At 40.3% G+C, this 22588-nt stretch overlaps 1 protein-coding gene across 1 annotated transcript; it reads right to left on the minus strand.

Annotated features, from left to right (window-relative positions):
- Positions 1–829: 829 nt before the first annotated feature.
- tm9sf4 (transmembrane 9 superfamily protein member 4) lies at positions 830–22555 on the minus strand. The gene is made up of 18 exons (XM_062391631.1): positions 22504–22555; positions 17284–17394; positions 15586–15685; positions 15263–15419; positions 14560–14710; positions 13889–14012; positions 13679–13800; positions 13162–13273; positions 12263–12333; positions 10817–10949; positions 10423–10504; positions 10230–10305; positions 7897–7980; positions 7393–7568; positions 7199–7262; positions 5158–5277; positions 4420–4509; positions 830–3849 (listed from the first exon to the last, which is right to left on the minus strand). The coding sequence occupies exons 1-18, from the start codon at positions 22519–22521 to the stop codon at positions 3700–3702; spliced, it is 1941 nt and encodes a 646-aa protein (XP_062247615.1). The 5' UTR covers positions 22522–22555; the 3' UTR covers positions 830–3699.
- Between the last annotated feature and the right edge of the window lie 33 nt (positions 22556–22588).

Here is a 22588-nt window from a genome sequence, read left to right on the forward strand (position 1 = left end):
TGCAGCTTTAATTTGAAGGAGTAGCTTGGATGTAAGGTGCAAAACATTTATTGGGAACAAGCCTACTCAAGTTGGTGAGGTATTTCATCTCCACCAGGGAAACAAGCAGTGTACGTGGATGACCCTGGTGAGAACTACAAGCCGAGACGTGTTATTGAATTTACTGTAACTGTGGCTCCAGTTTTCACCTCCAGGGAAACAGGTGAAGTTGTGCCAGTAAGTAAGTATTGTATAACCATCCTGTTAGCAGCCTCTTGACCTCAACCCATGTATGTATACAAATCTGGACGACATGTTAATGTTAAGCCAAAACACCTTAAACGGATAGTTCAAAGAAAAATGAAAATATATCTTCCTACTAGGTGCATTCACAGAACCTTGGACACACTATTTCCACTAGTGTAGCTACTGCCAGTGGACATTTAGGTTTTAGAAATGGTGTAAATGGCATTGTTTCGATTTGAATATGAATGGTGGGGCATGCGGACACTTGGGTGCCAAAACATCACCATTCACTTCACTTGTATCGGATTTGGCTGCTGCAAAGTTGACCTCTGAGTGAATTATAATTTTTCGGTGAACTATCCCTTTAATCGCCCTCTGGGACTCGCTGTGGTATAGTTCATAAATCCTTTCTGTGTTAATGGATGGGACGTGAACCAAATTAAAAGGTCCAAGTGCACGTCAAATAAATTTAGTTTCTGTCATTTTGGTTCTAAAATGAACCAAGGCCAGTCACTCCATTTTGTCCACCCTGCAGGCATTTGTGCAGACAAATGGACACTTTGGTTCCCCTTTACGAAAATAAAACCACCCCACAACGGAAAGCTCTTCTTCATATTCAACTTGTCATTACTTTATTGTTTTTGTCATTGTACATTTTGTTATTGTACATTCTGTAAAAGCAACACAGAGAGAAGTAACAGAAACAGGTTCCTTTCAAAGTCATCATGAGCGTCATGCTTTTGGCTAAAACTATGATAGGAATCATTATAGAGCGCCACAAACAGCCAAACAAATACAAAGCCATGTTCTATTATTTACATCGTAAGCCCCTCGATCATACATACGTTCGCATGACCCGGGCAACGTTAAAGAGTGTCTGTAAAAAAAGTCTCCCCTGTCGTGTGCACTTCCAAAGAGCAGGAGAGCCGTGTCTGCCAAAAACAGCAGCTCGATTGTCAGAGCTCAGTGACTCTGACATAATACAGAGGGTGGAACAGTGGTACAGAGATGATGCTGTCAGACGGTGTGGGCAGTCATGGTCGTTACAGGAATGCACTCATTTGAGTAGAGGCTGGTGTGTCTCGAAGCAAGTGGCAGGGGGAACTTAAATATTTTTGGCAACGTCTCGCTCTCTTCAAGCCGCTCGTTAGGTGTTAATGACAGGGGGAGAGGGCTGGGGGGGGGGGAGGCATTCATTTCTTCTTTATTTAGCCCTGGAGAATCAGGGTTGATGCAGGCACCTGTTCCTTCTCTGTAAAGCCTCACGACGACATGTCACCTTTACTTCTGTGCAAAAACACCTGCCACGAGTATATTGGAAAAACTAACAAAAGACAGATCGAGTGAAGCTTCAATTCTTCACTAAGACCGTCTGATGGTCTCCATGAAGTCTGGGACAAAGTCCAATAAATGGGGAGGGGCTCAGGGACTGATGCTGCACGTTGAGAGCGCTCAGCTTGGTTCAATTTTAAAGATGCATTTGTGTAGAAGGAGCGACGCTTGATAAAAACATGTACTTCCCGGGTCTGTGTTAACATTCAGTCTTTAGAGTATTCTCTTTGTATAAGCACTGACATCTTGGCCTCTAACAATAACTAGTAACCTGCCACAGTGAGCAAGTGACCTGCAGGACCCGTCTCACCTGTTAGCAGACAGAGTCGAGATTTACAGAGTAGTGGAATTCAACTGAGTCGTCACGAGAAAATCTATTTGACATTTCTCCAAAATACACTTCTTGCAAAAAGTATAGTCTGCAAAAAGTGTAGTCTGCTGGTCAGCAGCCGTTTAGCTTAGCATAGCATTAAGGCTGCGAAGAGGACAGCTAGCCTGGCTCTGTCTAGCATCTTCAAACTTTCCTAATTTAAATAAAAACCATCTTATCAGTCACGGAGCAGAGCCAAGACATGATGAGATACATCAGGACAGATTAAACAAGAGATAGAACATTCTTTTTTAAATTTGTAAGCATTTGCGCTACCAGTGATTGGATTTTGTTACTTTTACCCAGCCTAGATTAGCTGTTCAGCCCGTCTCCCGTCTTTATGCTAAGCTAACAGATTGATTGCCAATGAGAAACCGTAACTAGAGCAGCTTGTAAAGTCACATTTTATCAGGCTCCACACATTTTAAGTCTTTCAGCTGAAAAATAAAGAAAAAGTGCAAGATGCAAGGATGAGTTGTGGATCTACGCAAAGACCTCGGCTGTAAAACGCTGATAAGAACACGTTGGATAACATTTCAAAGCTCATCTCATGACACCAGGGCACTGTCAGAATCTGTCTGCTAGAGACACACAGGTGATCTTGCTGTTGATAACACACAACATGCCTCGTGCATCAGTTCCAAACATGAATTTTCCCGACAAAGCAGTTCTTTGAAACAGGCACCGCAGCCAGCGACTCTGCACTTCCCTCCTTTGCTGCATAGTTCAGCAGACATCCAGCGACACTCAGGGTACAGACGGACCGCTTCAATGAGCGCTCTGTACGTTACAACTGCAAAAGCTTCAAACTGGGCTTTGTGTTGTAGACTATCTATCCCACGAGTTTCTGCTCCTTGTCGTTGCCGTGTCAACCGCAGCCTTTCCTGTTCTCCAAATCCAGTGGCTTCAATTCGCTGCTTCAGAGCATTGACTTCAGAGCTGTTGTATATCATTTAAACAATGGACCAGTATTTGGACTTTAAATAAAGACCCTTTGATTTGGTGAAAGAAGCTAATATTCGATTACAGAGGTGGGTAACATGGTCACACCAGGCCATGGAAATTGAAGTTAAAAAATAAAATAAAATTTAATTTAGCCTTCCTTGTGTTACAAGGTAGGACTCCCCAGCACAATTGTGCCATCCATATGATTAGGACAAAACAAAGTTAACACCATAACCACAATTATACTCTCCGATCCTTCCGCGATCTATCCAGTCTCCTCCACATTTGAAACAGTGGATAAAGCAAAGACAAAATGTATGTGAAGACGCCAGATGAAAATAACTTCACACGAGATGACGATGGCGATGAGAAATGAAGTCAGAGATAAATTCTGGGATGGCAAAAATAAAAAACCCGGATAAGTTAGATTCACAAAATGAAAAGACGAGACGAAAATGTGCAGAAACCAACGTTAGACAAGCTTTGGCCCCCTGTGTTGTGTGCAAGGTGAAACAGCAGAAGACATAAACTGTCACATCAGAGGAGAATCGCCTCTGAGCCTCTGTCCTGGGGAGAGGAGGGTGAGAGAAGCGAGGGAGGGGGGAGAGAGAGAGACAGCTGGTTTAGCTCTGCCACAGGCTGTTCTTCCCCGTTACGCCAGTGGGTTGGGCTGTTGCACCATGAAAACACCCCTCTTGTTCCCTATTAACACAAGTCAGTGCTTGTTCAACATGAATGATAAAAATATATATTAAAAAAATGAAACAAAAGGAAATGGGACAAAAAGTTAAACAAAACCCCCAAAAAACAGCAGCGGTGGTGACTACTCAGTCGATCTTGACTGCAGCGTAGATTTTCCTGATGAACATGTAGGCTGCGTAGAAACCAATCGTGCCTGTGAGCAGCCAGAACGACAGCACCATCAGGGCTGTGTAGCCGAAGTACAAGAGAGAGGGGATGAACTCCACAATGTCCAGCTGGAAAGGAATACATAGAGGAGGAGTTCATTCTTATGGGGTTTTTTTGCTCACTTTTATACATTTTGTGTAACATGTTTGAAAAGAAAACTCTGTATGATCAGCAATGTCACAAATTTGACTTAAATAAAATCTGAAAATAAATTTCAGATTCATTTGCCGAAGGTAAAGTTTTCTTTTAACATTTTTTAAATATCACCTTAATCTGAGTTTAAGATAACAAGCTCATAGCACGATTTGGTGATATATAGAATTGTTTGTTTATATATAGAATTGTTGTGTTAAATGTGTATTTAGCACAACAAATTAAAAATAATAATATACAGTGCAGGGGGAGGCAAAACCCCAGTTGGCCTATTTCAAAGCCTCAACCTGAACAAAGTTAAAACTTTAAAACATTAGACAATCAGAAGTTGACATGCAGAAAATTATGATTACATATGAGATAATATTAGAACAAAGACCATTTAAAGACTCAGGCCAAACGTAAAAGGTCCTGCTGAAACAATCAGGGTTAGGACATTGATGTAATCAGCTGCAGTGCAATCAAACATGTGGTTTACTCTTTACCTTGTTGACAAAGTAGAACACAGCGTAAACAAGGACGTAGAAAGCTGAGCCTCCTGAAACCAGAAAAGTCCTCCACCACCACCGGTAGTCCTGATTGTGAGGAGAGATGGAGACAACACAGAACACAGGTGATTTAGATATGGTTACGGTAGCACCAGTAGAGCTGTGTACTGCAGGATAATGTGAGCAAACAAACAACTGTTTTATGGATTTCTTGGTGAAATAGTAAAATAGCGATACGCCCTCAACAGGAATACTTTTTGGGGAGCTGGTTATGAGATATACGTCAACCAGTTTTCCTCCTAAAGCAGAAACAATTATTCTATACTATGTATTTTACGTATACTATGCTCTTTACCTAAACCTCAGTATTTGTACCTTTTCAAAGTCCCTACACGTCTTTGCTAGACATGAGATCTGTTGTTTTTCAAGAGAAGTAAAACAACACAAATATGTTTTTAATTTAGATGGGTTTTATGATAAGAAATTAGGTTCTCATCATCAGATGTTCATTTTGAACAGATATTGTTACATCATGGGTTTTTTCTTCAGACTTGCAGTGTTGCTAGGCGAGCCACTGTTCTTAAATCTTTTCATAATGAGTCTTTAGAGTTAGTCTCTGTTTTATTAGAGTCCAATCTTCAGAAACTCCCACTGGTCAAACTGGGCAAACAAAAGGCTATACATTTAATAATCATCCATTAAATTAATGATGTTGGTAAACCCAGCTGAACTCACCTCTGCACAGAGCTGGAAATAAACCATGACGATGCTGATCTGAGAGCAGGACACCACCAAAATGATGAACACCAGGAACAGGAAGCCGAAAAGATAATAGAACTGATTCTCCCAGATGGCCTGTAGGGGGCGACACACACAGACACACACATTAATGATGACATTTCAGTGAACATGGGTTTTAAGAGTATATTTTATTTTTACAGTGATGATATATACTGTAAAAACTAAATATATACATATATGGTTTAGATTATGATTCTACCTCTTTGTTTGTATTTGTTATTTTCATGCTGGTGTCAGAGCTGCCTCAACTATTACTAGTTCTCGACGACAAAACTCACTGGAGTTCTCTTTATCTAATGCTGGAGAGATTCCTAAAACAATACCCAGCAATTCAAGAAGCCAGCCTAGATCAATGGCTGAGAAAGCATATGGAGAGGGATAGGTAGACAGAAAGACAGAAAGAAGGACAACAGTGCCACTGGCTGGAAAGCTGACTGACTTTGTGCAGGGGAAACATCATCCATACACAAATATACTGCCTCCGCCCAGTCATTAACATGTGTGATCTAAAAGGTTACATTGTCTGTAGTCACCAGAGCATCATGGTGGTGACGCAATGTGGCCCGAGAAAAGCCAAGAGGAAGAAGTGGAGATTGAGGAAGAGGAGAATGTCATACTAGTTGAAAATATATTTGAAAGGTTCTGTATCTTAATCATGAGTGATGACCTTTGCCTTTAGATAGATAGATAGATGATGATAGATGGATACTTTATTAATCCCGAGGGAAATTCAGATTTAATGGATGTCTTCACTTTTTTAGTGATAAGCCTGTTCATTATCTTTGTAGCAACCACCTCCCTGCAAACGTTCTAAGATCTCTCCACTGGAGGCGCCTCTTGCAGATGAAGACAAACAAAAGATAATATCAGAGCAGTGGTCCATGTCCATCCAGGACCATGCAGAGAATGAAAAGCAGACATATCCTTACATCTGAAACTCTGTCGCCTGATGGTGGAACCTGCGACTTATCTTTTATTGGCAGACATGGTCTTTTCATATTTATGTTTCCAGGCCTCCTCTAAACCTAGTGATCGGGTTTTCTCCACTGCAGGAGACACAATCTGTGATGAGCGCTCGTGCATAGTGCCTAAAAAAGACACATCTCAACAAGAACTGTTCTAAATTTAAGGATTTTTTTGTGCCTGCAAGTCCGGACCAAGGTTAGAGTTTTTTATTTGTTATTTGTTTCAGTTGGAATAGCAGGTGCACCAGCACCACACAGAGACGTTTCTACTTCATCCACACTCACACACTCTCTTAACTGTTATCTAATCGACTGTTGCTGTGAATTGAATGAAACAAATAAACTTTATATTAAATACTACTAAATTAAAATTAATCATATAATTTAATGACAGAAATGTATTTTCAGGTTCCCTGCATTGAAGTCAGTTAAAATGAATATGATTTTTGTAAAGGTTTGTAAAAATCTATCTTTTTTTTCGTGAAACAAGCATGTGAAATGTTTTGACCCAGCACTTTAAAGAATTGGAATCAAGAATCATTAACAACCTGAATCGATAAGCAAAATCTGAATTGTTGAAATTCAAACAATACCCAACCCAACTTGTTGGTAACAGTTTGTCCTTAAATTGTGGGAATCAGCTGTTGTGATCTAAAAGCAAATGTGCGTGCATTATTCACCAGTAAAGCCAGTATGGCAAAATCCAAGTTTACAATTAAAGTCCCAAACAGATACACTGCTTATGATGACAGGAAATTCAAATTCACTGACAAATCTTTTGACAATAAGGCAACTTAATGGAACAACTTAGGTGAATGACTTTTAAATAGCCAAATGTTAATCTATAAATTAGCTATATATTGCTTGTCGTGTGTCTTTTCCCATCTTTAGTATCGGTGATCGTGGAAACCGTCACATTTGCTCTGAAAATCGTCATGGCACCAACATTTCATATTGTGCCATCCCTAACTGGCACACACAGTGTATGTAAGCAAAGCAGCTGTACTCACACTGAAAATGAAGAAGAGCTCGATGAACATAGCCCCAAAGGGCAGGATCCCAGCCATCAGGATTCTAGTGCAAAGAAAAGTTTCTATATCACAAAACAGCACGCCTCAAGTTGAATGTTCAAACCGCTTCAACATAACCATCCCAGTCACTGATAGACGATTAAGATCAGAACCTAGATTGCTTGAAAACTTACCCAACAAACTTGTTCATGTACCAGCGCTGCTCTGGGACCTGTCGAGGGATCTGATTGGTGCGCACCGGGTTATCGTATGGCTGTTTGCGAAAGCCAAAGTAGTAGCCCAGGTAGACCAAGGGCATGGAGATACCGAACCACATGCACAGCAGAGCCAGCATTGTGGTGAAGGGAACCTGATGAGGCAAGAGAAGAGAAAGGGCCATGTTTTACAATTCATGACACTGTACTGATTCTCAGTATATGCTCTTCATTTGGATTAAATCAGACAATAGCTCAGAGCATGTTATGTGTCGTAACTGTTCTACTCTTCTCAAGTTTTATTTCTGCTATTGAACTCTAATGTACCTGCAAAAACCATTTTAACACGTTTTAGGGGATTGAGGGAAAATTTCCTTTTAACAAAGGGATTAGGTTGGTTATTAAAATCCAGTAATTAACCACCTGGTTTGTTGTTTCCTTATTTGCAATGAATGCACAGTGTTTGTGAGGCATGAGACTCACCGCTCCAGAGGAGTGTTCTCCCCAGATGAAACAGTTGAGGATGAAGCAAATTCCAAAAACCACTGCAGGATACAAAGTTGCCGTCTGCAGAAGAGAGAAAAGAAGATGAACTCAGCCTCTTTGTTTACAGTGTCACCAAAGGGACAATGCTCATTCATTTACATGTAGAAATTGTAAAAGAAACATTGGGTTTGCATTGTATATAACTGAATATATTAACACAGGAGCAATTCATCACTTTAAAATTCTTCTACTTTATATTAAGGACAGAAGTAGTCTGGCATTGTCATATCTCTCACATTAGAGTCGATTTGAGTATATTCCATACTGCTGGTTTAGGTGGCTCAGTGCTGGCTTACTAAACGTGCCACATACCAACTGTTTAAAAGCACAGTTCAGCAGTTTCTGACTGAGCCATTTGTAAGAAATGGCTCAGTACCTATTTTTGTGTGTACTGTGCTATTTTTGTGTGCTGTCTAACAATAACATTACCATCATATCATCAGTACTATTACCATCATCTTGCCACTGCACCTTATCTACCTATTTATCTTGTGTTTCTGTTTTTATTCTTCTAGCTCAATATTTTTTTTTATTTTATTCTATTCTATTGTATTTTATTGTATTCAAATATACCGGCTGCTATGACGACTTAATTTGCCTTCAGGGATGAATAAAGTAATCTATCTATCTATCTATCTATCGTAATGGTCCTGCTTTGACTTCAATTTGGTCTTTTCTTTACTATAATTAGTCTAACTGGTGCTAGGGCATTTAGGGCTGTCAGTTTTTCCAAAAATCAGGATGAAATGAAATTGACATAAACACTCAAAACAACAGCGCAATGTACTTATATATACAACATGAAATTTACACAGGTCATTTATCAAAGAAAACGATAAAGCAGCACGGAGCATTTCAACAGGTGTCTTACCCTCAGTGTCACAAAATTTCACTGAGGGAAGTAAGGGCCGACAGGAAGTAAGAACTTTGGGGAGCACAAAAGGTGCTACACAGCAACATCACTTCCAGAGGTAACGTTAACAAGATAAAATAATAACAAAATAAAATTCACAAATACAAATTATACATAAAAATAAAAACAGTACATTCTTAACTCTTTAAATAACACATTTTTTATTTAAAGATATGCCTCCCCAGACCGTCAGTGAACCACCGCCAAACCAATCAGGCTGGATGATGTAACAGGCAGCTTAACGTTCACCATAGCTTCTCTTTCAGTGTGAACCTGCGCTTATCTGTGAAGAGAACAGGGCACCAGAGTCGGACTCACCGATTCTGGTGTTCTCTGGCAAATGCCAAACGAGCTGCACGATGCTGGGCTGTGAGCACAGGTCCCACTCGGGCCCTCATGCCACCCTCATGGAGTCTGTTTCTAACAGTTTTGCAGAGACATAAACACCAGTAGCCTGCTGGAGGTCATTTTGTCGGGCTCTGGCAGTGCTTCATGAGACTGATCTGGGAGACACTGTAAACCTACTTGCGACCACACGTATGGATGTGTTAGTCTGGAGGAGCTGGACTACCTGTGCAACCTGATTGGGCTGCAGGTACCACCTCATGGTACCATAGTGACAAACAGGACGGGTAATTAGAGGGCAGCTGTCTGTGGCCACCAGATCCAGAAACCTTTCCCATTTCGGGGGTTGACCTGCATTAGGCTCTCCGTTGCACCTGTTGTCACTTTCATTTGCACCAAAGCAAGTGAAATAGTTTCGGATCACTTGTGTTTCTTAATGGACAGATTGATAAACCTGAAGTTTAACTGACTTGGTGTAATTATGTGATGATTATGTTTTCCCTTCTTTGATCATTGGATTTCCACACACACAACTTCTTGGATGTTCATGATCTTCTGACGCTTTTGTCCAAAGCGACTGACATTTTAAGAACACTCAACATTTATGAGGGGCCATTTTAGGGGTTCAGTATCTTGCCAAGGACACTTAAGCATGCAGATGGGAAAGAGTGGGATTTGAACCGGCAACCTTCTTGTGGCCACGCTCTCCCCATGGGTTATGTCCCATTATGCTTAATGTCGCTAATTTGCTCATACCTTAATTTTATATCTACTGTAAATGCTATATTGAATTTACAATCTCCACTTAATTTAGCATTTGTATGACAAATTAAGTGGAAATTAATTCAGGCAGTAAGAAAAAATGGGGGGTGGGTCAGATCACCCTCCTTTTGGGGGAACTCCAACTGCCAAAATAAATCCTATATACACTGCATTACTCAAGTTCATTATTATTTCTATTATGAGAGATATTTGTTTCTTTCACATTATGGGCTTGATTTATTAGACTTACACAAAAAGCTCCTTTCTTCCACCGATGACCCTTCAGTGTGCGGTACAGTCTTCCAGCGAAGAAACCACCAAACACACTGGAGGAAACACATGCACAGGAAAAAGTAGTGTACAGTTAAAGAAATGCACTTTTTAAATAAGAACATATTTGGGAATTTCTTCATGGCTGTTAGAGAGATAAATGTGGCTCTTACCCCATGAACATGAAAAGGAAGCAAGCAGTGGTCATCAAGGCCCCTCGGCTGGATGGAGACAACATGCCCAACATGGCAACGACTGTGACACAGAGGAGAAAATGGCAGTTTGAATGTTTCAAAGATTACCTAGAGCTTATCTTTCAAGAGCTACTTGCTACGGCAACTCAAGATCCTACTGCAGAACTAGAATTTAATCAATTTATCTGATAAGAATGGAAGTTTAACCAGGAGATTTTGATTCCTGAAACTGAAGTGAGCAGTAGAGAAGACTCTTCACACTCTTTGAGTTGTTTGAATTACAACCACTGAGTGATGTTAATTTAACCTCATGAACAATGAAAGAGGTGCAAGTCATTATGTGTAAAGTAACCAATGATAGAGAAACACTTACAGATGACGATGAGGATCATGCAGAAGAGCTGGATCCCTGAGCCCAGCAGAGAGCTGAGGATCATAGGATACTGAGGCGGCCTGAATACGTCACCGTGGACATTCTTCCATCCAGACTCCTCCATAGTGTCTTCCTGGTGAGGGGCAGAGAAATGGGATGAGGTGCCTGGAATATACTGATCTGATGTGTTTGGCTGTGTTCGGGCTGGGTGAAATTGTATTTTTTAAATGTCACAAATGTTCATATCTGTCAAAATCTATATTTTTTATGGGGGGGGGGAGACTACCCCTATAAAAGTGAAACATTTCAAAAATATGAGGCCAAAAATCCAAAATAATTGTATGTGTTATAACTAAAATTCCCATTTCTTCTGGATATTGTTACGGGTACAGAAAGATAATAACAGAAGGCGGATATATACATTTAAGAATTGTTGTTTTTATTGATGACTAGGACAAATGATAGTTATTAAGATTGAAAAATCAAATCAAACTAAAGCATACCAGACCATAATTAAATCTCTTTGCTCTGCCTCTGAGCAAACATTGGATGATGTTTTTATTTTTATTTTTATAAAGATAACCTTTACCCTATAAAAATTGGGCTTCTTAACCTTTGCTCTTCTTCTTGTTTTTAGCAATATGGGATTTCAAAAAATAAAACGAGCAACCAAACCTTTACACAATTAAATGTGAGTGTGGACTCTGAATCTGAGCCCATCTGTAGAAGCAGTGTTGAGCCAATTTACACTTAAAAATAACGAGTTCCAAGTTCGGTTCAAGCAGATGAAAATGAACTAGTGCACGTTCATAGTTAATTTTTTATTAGGATGATTTAGGTGACAAACGTACGGTCATGTGATTGGAAATGGATCGATGGTATGGGATCATGTCTGCTTGTCGCTCCGCTCTTTGAGTCCTGACTGACACTTCACAAGTTGTACTGAGCACAGTGTTAATGTTGACGAGTCATTTTTCAGGATGTTTAAATGCAGCCTAAAAAACTCTGGAGCGAATCAAATAAACACCAAGTTACTTAACAAGCAGATCAGGTCCTGATAACTAGTGATGAGTGTTAGTTCAACTAGGAGCAGAGTGGAGGAGGACAGATAGTCCAGCTCGGTACAAACCAAGCAGTTTCTGCTTTGATCATGAAGCAGCCGCGCCAATCACTGAGCAGCTGTGACCAGAGAAACTCTGTGTTTCACTGTTCTTCTACAAAGTCCCTGAACGGCTGCTTCACGTGAACGAGCTCTGATCTCACTGAGTGTGTTGCCCTGAGCAAGTGAGTGGGTGCAGGTATGGGAGTATGGAGCGATCATTCTGCGCACGCGATAACGAGTTAATTTTGACAGCTCAAACATATATATATTGGACTTTAGCTATATTGTTACTGAAAAACATCATATTCATTGTTATTTTTCAGACCAAGTGGGTAATAACTTACTATGTCATCTTCTCTGTTGTAGTTAGCGATGTCCTTCCTCAAGGTCCTGATAATGATCATACTCAGAATACCTGAGAGAACAAGAAAGATGTCGTTCAGCAAGAAAAACTGAACAGCAACAGTTCACATGCTGTCAAAAAACAAGTATATTTTTAAATGTATGGCATAATCAGGTTGGCTAGTAATGGGCTATGTGTAATCTGGATAACTAGTGCAGTGCCTGTTTGTAATGTGCCGGTTAAGAATGAGCTGTTCTCTTGATAATGCTCTGGAGCTTCTTCAGAATTATTCCTTATCATTACTGAGTCCTCCTTTGAAAGTTCTACAATATACTGTCACTTTTTATTTGTGTGGAGTTTATCTGCAATGAAGATTTCATAGTCAATGTTTTTCATAAAATACAACTGAATATGCTTTATTACTGTTCATTTGTGTGGTTTATATATGAGTTTGAATGATTTATGAACTGTTATTATTTTTTCATACATGGCATATCAGCTATTTCTGAGTCTGTAGAGAAACCGACTCAGAAATAGCAATTCAGCTCAATATAAAGCATTACAGCATGGGACACCACTAAATGTCTTTCAGTCCAATATGGTGAAATTAAACAAATAAAACATCAAAATGATCATGTGCGATATCTTCAAGGTTAATGAAATATCCAAATGATTTACATTCTTTGGTACTTCGAAAGATTATGTTACTTATTACAAAAGTGACATGAAATTTTATTCAGTAACTGATAGTAATCTGTGCAGGATAAAATATAGAGCTATATAATGGACTTACATACACTCACAGGCTTTCAGGGTCCATGTGCCCAACAACTCTCAGTGCTCTACTGTTGAGACATTTAAGAGTTGAGCAGAGCAGAATTTGTGAAAAACTGGACGTACCAGAAAGGAAGAAGACGACCACCACAGAGTTGACAATGGAGAACCAGTGAATCTGGACATCACTCATGGTCAAGTAAGTGTCCCATCGAGACGCCCACTTCACCTCGCTCTCCTGCACACAGGAGACAAGAGGCTCAGCAGCTCCTCAACCACACTTTATTTAACTCCAAATTCTTAAATAGACAACAGCTTGAAAAAATGCCTAGACTTTAGCATCTGATCTCGACTTTGGTCATAATTTTTCCTAACTATAGGCTGCATTTATTTGTCTCATATTTTCTATTGTTTTGACTTTGATTAAGATTTTAAGTATTTAGTGAATTTTATCAACGTAAGTATGATCAAAAACATGTTAAAATAGATCACAGTGGCCATGAGCTTCAACCAACAAACAGCCCAAAAAACATGTAGAGAAGAGGGAACTTAATAAAACTATATTTTGTCAGATTTTCTGACTTAATTTGGGTTCAGACTGGTCTGACTCCTGGTTAGTGAGAATTTGTGTAGCATCACTGACCTCCCAGTGGACAGAGTAGGTGAAGAGAACCTCGTTCTCCCTGGTTGGGTCAACCTCCTGGGGTGCAGAGCCACTGGCCTCTGGCAAGGTGCAAGTCTTGTCTTTTTCCACTGCTTTCAGATCTGAGGATGAATAAATACATAACAAGTGATTACAATATTTACTTTTAGAGATTTTAATCACAATGGGTCAGCATGTGCTGACACTTACCTTCCACTTTTACACTTTGGGGTACAACCTCAAACCGCACAACCCTATAGTCGTGAAGTTCCCCCTCTTCCACCTTCTCCCGGTGGAAGTACAGGATGAAGGACAGGTGGTTGTGTAGATAAAACTGTTAGGGAAAAAAAGAAAGGCCAAGACAACAATTAGCATCCTAATGTAGGAATTAACCTTTAAGCCCCTGAACATGTAGTTGTGAAAATATGTTTCTCTATCAAATATTCAAATGAATTAAAACATTTCTAAAATTATGCAACAATCAAAGTTAAAGTTTGGATATCACTGAAACATATTCAGTGATATCGGTTAAAATTTGAATTCTCAAAATCACTTGTGATGGCATGAATGGTTTGATCGGATATGACCAACAGCGAACTGAAGAGTTTCAAAGAAATTTAAAAAATGTAACCAAGTCCAGTTGACCTATTTTTATCACTTTGATAGTGCCTGGACGACTGACAATCTCCACATACCAAAATAAAAATACTCATTAGTTTATTTAAATGTAGGACACAATAACTCATAATAAGATCAGTGAAGGTCAGCAATGCAAGAGATAACGTGCAAACATAATCTATAAACGTAAGTCCTGCACTCTCCGCCTACTCTCCACCTCTGAACATTGTGCTCATGACAGCACAATGCTAAACAAAATCTACCTTGTTGTTGTCGACAAAGCCCAGTCTGTAGCCATGTTCAAACTGGACATCTTTCACCACATCCTCTCTTCTCTTCTGCTCCTCTTCACCTCCTGCCTCTCTGTTTGGGTAGAACTCTAACCTGGTGGCAACTGGCAGGTTATCTGCAATACTGAAAAGCACAGGGAGGGGTTCAATAAGTTTGCATAATGAACACAAAAAAACACAAATGCTAGAGAACCTAGGCATACGCTGCAAAGGGTCCTTGCAGTAGCTTCGGCTTGTGTTTGAAGTGACTCAAGTGAGTAAAAAATCCCCATAGTCGCTGGAAAAAAAAATGCGGCACGTGAAGTCACTAACGCTGCTTACAGACATGCACTGGACTCCGCAGTTCCTCCGTATTTTCTCTGGAGGAGGTGCATGTGTATAAAGTCTGCAGAAACTACAGACTTCTCACTCTAACACAAATGTCAGAGTTAGAAGTCTGTAGTTTCTGCAGACTTTATCCACCTGGCCTCCTAGTATTAACTCCATAGAAATCATTTAACTTGTTTTAGCAGGTTTATGATGTTAAAAAACACCTGCATATGTGCATTCATATTAGTGAAAGGATTATAATGGATTGGTCTACTTCCATGCAACCTTTAAAGGATAAGCATTAGAGATAATGAATGGGTGTAATGCATGGAACTCTCCACAATAACAACAATGAAGATATGCTCACAGGTGAACGTAATACTCCTCCTGGATTCGCTCAGCAATCAGCTTGCTTTCTTTGATGCTGAGGACTTTCTTGCTGCACATCATCTCACATTTCTTGTCTTTGTTCATCTCAACATTGTAAAGACTGTTTACAATACGGTCCCCGCGTAACACCTCACCTACAAGGAGAAAACAGTAAAAAAAAATGCTGAATATATATATATATACATTAAATCCTTGTGTTTGTTTAACTTCAGCATTGTAAGATTACACTGAAAACATTTAGGTAATATTAGGTGAAATATGTATAAAAACGTCCACGGCCAATTTCCACACATGTCTTACCCAGGTTCTCTCCCTTGTAGAAAACCGATTCTGGCTTACAAAAAGGGAGTGAGTAGTATTCGTAAGGAAGCTGGGTCCGGGAGCTGGTCAGCTTCACTGCCTGAAAAACAAATCATCTGAGAGGCTGAGTGGGTCCCAGATACTGCAATGTGATATGCAAAACTACGGAATTTCACTGGTAACTGATTCTAAACACAATCAATGGTTATTAAAACTATCTGCCTGTTAATAACCTGAAATAAATACTGGTAACTTCCCAATTACAGTGAAGCCTGGCAAAATAAGTATTTGTGTTGGAATATAAAGTTAATGTTAGTGTTATATATTGTTACATATTTTACAGGACTAGACAGTAGACAGCCTTTCCTTTGTGAATGCATGCTGAAGGACAAAAGCCAGGGGCACAGCTCATATATGCTTTCCTGTCTAACCTGTTTTGCTTGTGTCAAACCAAGTCTGGTATTTCTTTGTTTAGGTTCAGTGTTTCAGCTGGTGGGGAAGCCTGGTCTGGTCGGAGCTCCACCATTTTAGGCCCCACACTCTGGATATGTCATTATATTGATTTGATTCTGTGCTCATCTTAGTGGTTTGAGAAGTGGCTAGAGTTTGTTTGGGTGTGTCGTACTTGTGTGCTACTTCGTTGAGTTATGGCAGTTAGACCAAAAATCATTCTCCAGAATTTGATTTCTCCACATGGGCACATGTAGCGTGAGAAGTCACTAAAACTCAATAAATATGTTGCATTTTGGACTAGGCCTGTCACGAAAAGAACTTCATTGTCTTATCCTACATAAATGGACATGACCACAATGATTAATTAAGTTGTGTTCATTCCCTCAATTCAATTCAAAAATGTCACAGACTCTGCCGGAAATTCCAAGCGGACCCATCACAGCTTATGTGGTCTGCATCGCCTGGACACATATTTACATATTAGGGGAGTGGCACATTAGGGTTCAGTGTAGGGTACACTTCTACATGTAGGCTACGGCGTAGCTCCGACAAAGAACGATGAATTGGCCATCAGCAAGGAATCATCTGGTGGATTGTTTATTCCCTGTTTTCCCGAAGGCAGATGCCATGGTATGCCGGACTGACTAACCCGACCATCAACGGTACTGTGAGTATCCTGTACATATCGTATATACAAACACTGTTTTATTAAACTGCTACAAGGAGGCTTCCCTTTCGATTAACTTTCCTGAGTTGTTGGAGTGGACTTTTTTTGTTGTATTTGTTTCTGCCTTGATTTAATTGGACTGAACTGAATTGTGTCTTGCTTGTAGGGAAGACTGAAATGGACTTTCTACATACAAGGTTTGAAATTGTATGTACACAAAAAGATCTTAGAATGACAACATTATCATGTATTGACATTATTTCTGGAGCAATATATCGTCCAAGAAATAGTTATTGTGAGAGGCCTAAGCTAGACCATATATTTTCATCTATACAGCTCTTGTTAATGTGTAAAAAGTTAGCGGGAACATAAAACAGACTAAAAAGCAATATTGCGTTATTTCACGGTTTAGAAAAAAAAAAAAAAAAAATCTACCTAAGCTGGATGTTTTTGAGAAGAACATTGGCTTGGTTAAACACAGTACCATTTTGATTTGATTGGCCACCAATAAACAACTATATCAATATATAGGTACCGGCTAATTTGTGAAATGTTGATCAAATTATTTTGAATCTTACCTTAAGATCTACTGTCTCACCCTCGTGGAAGTCCCTGGGAGCAACTCCGGGAACATAGAAGGGCCGCCCCACGGGCAACAAGGACAACAGCAGCAAGGCCAACCACGTCTCCTGCCAAACACACACAACCAAATATTTTCACCATATAGACGCTTACAACAAGTTAATAATAGCGGGTGTGTGTATGTGTCAAAATCATAGCACAAAATTAGTCCACTAATGGAGAGAGATTTATTCAAATTAATAAAAAGTAGCTAGCTGTCTAGATTAAAAATGTATATAGATTGCCTTACATAAAATGCATACCAAAGTATTTACACCACAGCTCCTGGCAAAGGATAACTACATCATGGAGTCAAACAAGTTTCTGAACAAATGAAATAATCTAAAAGCACTTTCTAAAGCCTGAAACATGCTTCTGCGTTTTCACGGGCCCGTAAGTGCAAGAGCCCTTCCGGGTCCCTTACGTGCTTATGTATCCCTTCTTACGTGCTTACGGGCGTCGCCCCATTTTTCTAAAATTTACGGCAAAGCTCCGCAAGCTCACTCCGCCCGCAAGGCTGTGATTGGTCTGCTTACATCCCTTCTGGAGCTGCATTTCCGGTTTCATGCCCCATAATACAGGCAGAAACAACGGAAGATTTTAAAAAGAAGAAGAAGAATGTTGTTTGGTTGGAATCGCGAATACACTCTCTGCCATGGTTCACCGTGTGTTTGCAATGGAGAACACGACTGGTAGAAGGTAAATAAACAGTCAACAACGATTGCCACACCCACAAAGAAGGCGTCTCTCAGGTCGTCTTCGACAAAAAGCATTACTCTGCCTAGTGTTCTGGCGCGGAATTGCTTTGTAAGACGCGCAAAGGTTGGGGAAGCATGAATGATAACGAGTCTTGCGCCACAGCGGTGTGAAAAGACGCAGACGCAGTCGAAGAAGCATGTTTCAGGTTTAAGGAAGAACAAAGGGATATTTGTAAGACACTGACCGAGGATTCCCTAGTACTTCCTCAATTGAAAAAACTATAGCACTATAAGCATGTAAATCTGCCAAATGCGGATCATTGGCTGTATCTGTAAGAAACAGGCCACAGCATGTTGACACTGACAAAGCTACAGTTTTCCAAACGGAGAACGGAGACTCTAAGCATCTGTTGCCCAGGTGATTCCGTGATGGCACCTTTTTAGACAGACCCTAAAACCTCCACGCCCATGTTTGCCTAAAGGCTAAAGTATGTTTCTCAGAGTCCGTTACGCGCGGATCAAACAGACTGTTTTTCATTTATGGTTCTAGAAGCTGTTTGTGCTGAAAACAATTCACCGCCAGAACAGTAGTTGGCGCAACGGAAGACGAGCTTAGAGAAGCCTTCCTCATGAGGTATGTAGAAGAAGTCCACGTTTGTTTATTTACGTGCCCCCGGCTCCTCACACACAGTCAACGATGGCAACTAACAAACAAAGGCTGTTGATGACGCGTAGAAAGGACAGATTTTGATGAAATAAAGTTACACCCAGCGAGTCAAAAGGCTTATGTTATCATTTCTTAGCGCAGCGGTACCCCGGTCTTGTTTCCAAACTGCATTTGTAATTCAACAGCCGTGGAATTAAAGTCCCGACAGCAGGTTTTTGCGCTGTTACCACCGCAGTTAGCATAGTGGCTAGCCCGCTAGCGCCGTTATGACAGGGCGTTATAACTGTATGTGATCGTACACACATGCCGTGAGGGCTCTAACTAGCCACCGTCAACCGGACAACTCCACTGGCTTAACACACTTGTCAAATTAATCCTAGAGTCGTAGTTGTGTTTTGGGTTTATTGTGCTATAGGGAATGAAACAGGAAGTTTGAGGTCCGGAAATGTCGTAAGCGGACTTTAGCGGACCAATCCCAGCCAAGGGCTATCCGTAGGCTCTCCGCCATGCCGACATGTAGTTAGGAAAATCAGAGGTGCACAAAAATCTCTCCGAGGCTCTCGGAGAGGGCGCTTCTCTGTCCATGTCAGTCCGTGACAGTCAAAACGGAGAAGCATACATAGGCCTTTAGGCTGTGTGAGAGACAGACTCCCCCTATTCCTTTCAAAAACATTGGCTGAGATCAGCAGTGGAAAACCAATACCAGGGAGAAGATTGTATTTCTGACAGGACAACAATCGCAAAGATAAAGCAGCAGCAGAGCAGCATAAAAGGGTTTGACAACAACATTAAAAGCCTTAGAGTGACAGAGTCCACACTTAAATCCAATGCACAATCTAAACTGAGTGAGGTATGGACTGTACTTATCTGCATTACAGTTAAACCCTATTGTAAACGAGGCTTGAGGTAATGCCATGGGTACATTTACAAATAGTAATGCAAAGGGAGGGGAGTTAAATGATATATGCCAATCATGATATGCCTCCAAGAGATGTGGTTTCAATTAATAACTTTCTATTGTTCCGTGTTGAAAAAAACGTTGTAGCCCTTTGGTTTAGTTCTACCAAATGACACATGATGAACAGAGGTGCACATGGATTAATGACACTCAGATTAATGAAATAGCCCTAAGGGAAGTTAGCAAGCATGTCTAATTACTTAAACAACCATTGTTTCATCGCAAACTACGATCACAGTTAAAGAACAAAGAGAGTCCTCCCATTGTGTTTGTACTTTGTTGCTGGTCTGCTTTGGTCATCGTGACATATTTCAACACTTTCCACCGGTGTTCTAGTTTAACTGGGGATCATCGCAACTGCCAATTTTGTTGTTGTTATTCCAGATGTTGTCTGTCGGTGGCAGACTCTGTCACAGATTTGTTATTTTCATGAAGTGCGTTGAAACACTGAAGGTCTCGTTGAAATAAATATAAAACAAAAACCTAACGAGAGTTGATATAATGTGTCTGTATCAACATCACGTTTAGACATCAATATAAATCATATAGGTAAAAAAATAAATACAGTACAAAAACTTGAACGGGATTCGAAATGACATGCTAAAGCGATATGAGCTCCTGGCCTGATGACTATGTTATTATGCCACCAAGCCGCTGTGATGATCGGTGTATTTACTCTGTGTTTTACTCTGTCAGCTTTATAACACCAGATGTGCTTCACGGTAACGCCCATGTTATCTGGTGAGAGTCCGAACACAGAATAAAACCTGCACACCTATAACAAGCTTCACAAACTGATGCTCATCGTTCATTGGAGACACAGGGAGTTATGAAGAATACTCACAGGTGGCCAGCTCCAAGAAAAAATATTTCGTTTGACGCTGGTGATCATTACAATGTGCATACACCAGAGACTCCTGTCGCTGATGGTTTAAGTTAGCAGACGTGATTTTAACCCTTTTATACACAAAATAGATCATAAGTGACCATGCTCACTTTATATTTTCCAGATCTTTGCAGTGAATGAATTTCATCATTCAGTATTTCAGGTATTCCCCGATTAACTTGTTTTTGATCATGACAAATCCCTTCACAATCCCCTCATTTTTGTATTACTACCCTTCTAATCCACAACATGGGTCAAAAATGGCCCGTATTAATGTAGTATTAATTCATGCATTGCTGAGTGTTTCTTCGCTATATTTAAATTCCGGGTATTCATTAAATACTTGGTTTTGATTACCACAAATCAGTATTTTCTTTTTCCATTTCTTACTTTATAAACAAATGTAATTTCTGTATTTCTACATCACCACTTTAAAAAAAAAAGACCAATACTACTGAACACCTACCATTAACTTCACACAGCTGCCTTTGCACATCTGATGTAAGACTGACTTTACAATCGATTACAAGTGAGAATAGAATATGTACAATACTAACTAGCTGTTTGCTAGCTAGCTTATTTTCTGGCTAGCTAACCAAAGCTAGATCAACACAATAAAACTATGAAAATATGCTTTTGATTTTCTCTATCCCGACTGTTAATATGGCATGTCACAATCATTTCAGACTTGGTTGGTAAAGTGCGCACAGTTGACATGTTCATAAAGATGCTGGATAAGGAACAGGATGAGGAAAATGAGGAAGCAATTCACAGGGTCTTGATTCTGAGTATGAAATCTCTGACGTTTCAAAGGATCAAACTGAAGCTGTGGGTGTGGCTTGGAATCCAGATCTGCTAGGTTGATATGGCTCCATTGATGACCAGGAGTAGAGTCTTCTATCAAAGAAGCCTTCTACAGAACGAAGGAGGAATAATAGCAAAGAAACACCCAGCCATGCATGAAATAACACAATTTTTTGACCTATGTTGGGCATTATCAGGGGTTTGCATAGCTTGTGTATCAAGTGGTTAAAGTGTGGAGGAGCATTTCCTCTTCCTCACTGAACATGGTATTGCCATCATAAGGATAATTACCCAGTCAGTAACCCACAAAGATGAATCCAGCAGCGTCAGGAGGACACATGCAGCTTCACCCATCCAATAAATGCAAGTTCTCCAACTTTAATCACAAAAGCCTCCACCTCTTTAAGGGATGTTTTAACATGACACGTGTTTTGGGTGTGTGCATTGTAATGGTCACAAGCGTCAACGAAGGGACTTTGCGATCTTCATCAGCCCAGAAGCTAAAACTGCTTTACCATGTCGTTTCGAGTCCAGTTCAAGTGTTTTTCTAATATATTAATTTGTTAACCCATATGATTTATGTTGTTTGATGTTTATTTCAACGACAACTTTAGTAGATTACCTCACTTCACACACGGGCGCTTTGTGAAAATGACGAATCGGCGACTGAGTCTGCGACCATCTGGAATAAAGACAACAATTCGCCAGTTGCCTTCATCCACAGTTAAACTGGAACACCGGCAACAACCTTAAATCGGTGCTCCATGGTTCCGCTGCTAACAGCTAACGTCAAGCCAAAGTTCAGCATAGCCAATATGCCCTTGCTGTAGTCTGAATGACAGCCCGAACACTGTGCGTGTGTTCACCCACACTCAGTCAGTGCGCTGCAATATACTGGACGAACGACGACATTCAGTGTTTTAACCACGGCTCACTGACATTTAAGCTAGGCAACGTTAGCTAACTTAGCTAACTCCAGCGAGCAGTTAGCCAGATCGTCAACATTCGAACAGCAGAGAACTCGTGTAAACCAGCGAGTCGTGAACGATTCGGTGGTGACAGACGGGGGAGAAACCTGATCTGATCCACCACAGCGGAGAGATACTGGGGGACCACAGCAGCACAAATGTGGAGTTTGAAGGAAAAGAGTTCGCTTTTACTCACCATAGCCGCGGCCGCCATTTTGAATACGTGTCATTAGTGACGTCGAGCGATGTGTCGGTTTTCGATCAACTCATAATTTTTAGAT

Source organism: Platichthys flesus, chromosome 7 (genome assembly GCF_949316205.1).
Source record: "Platichthys flesus chromosome 7, fPlaFle2.1, whole genome shotgun sequence".
Lineage (NCBI taxonomy): Eukaryota > Metazoa > Chordata > Actinopteri > Pleuronectiformes > Pleuronectidae > Platichthys > Platichthys flesus.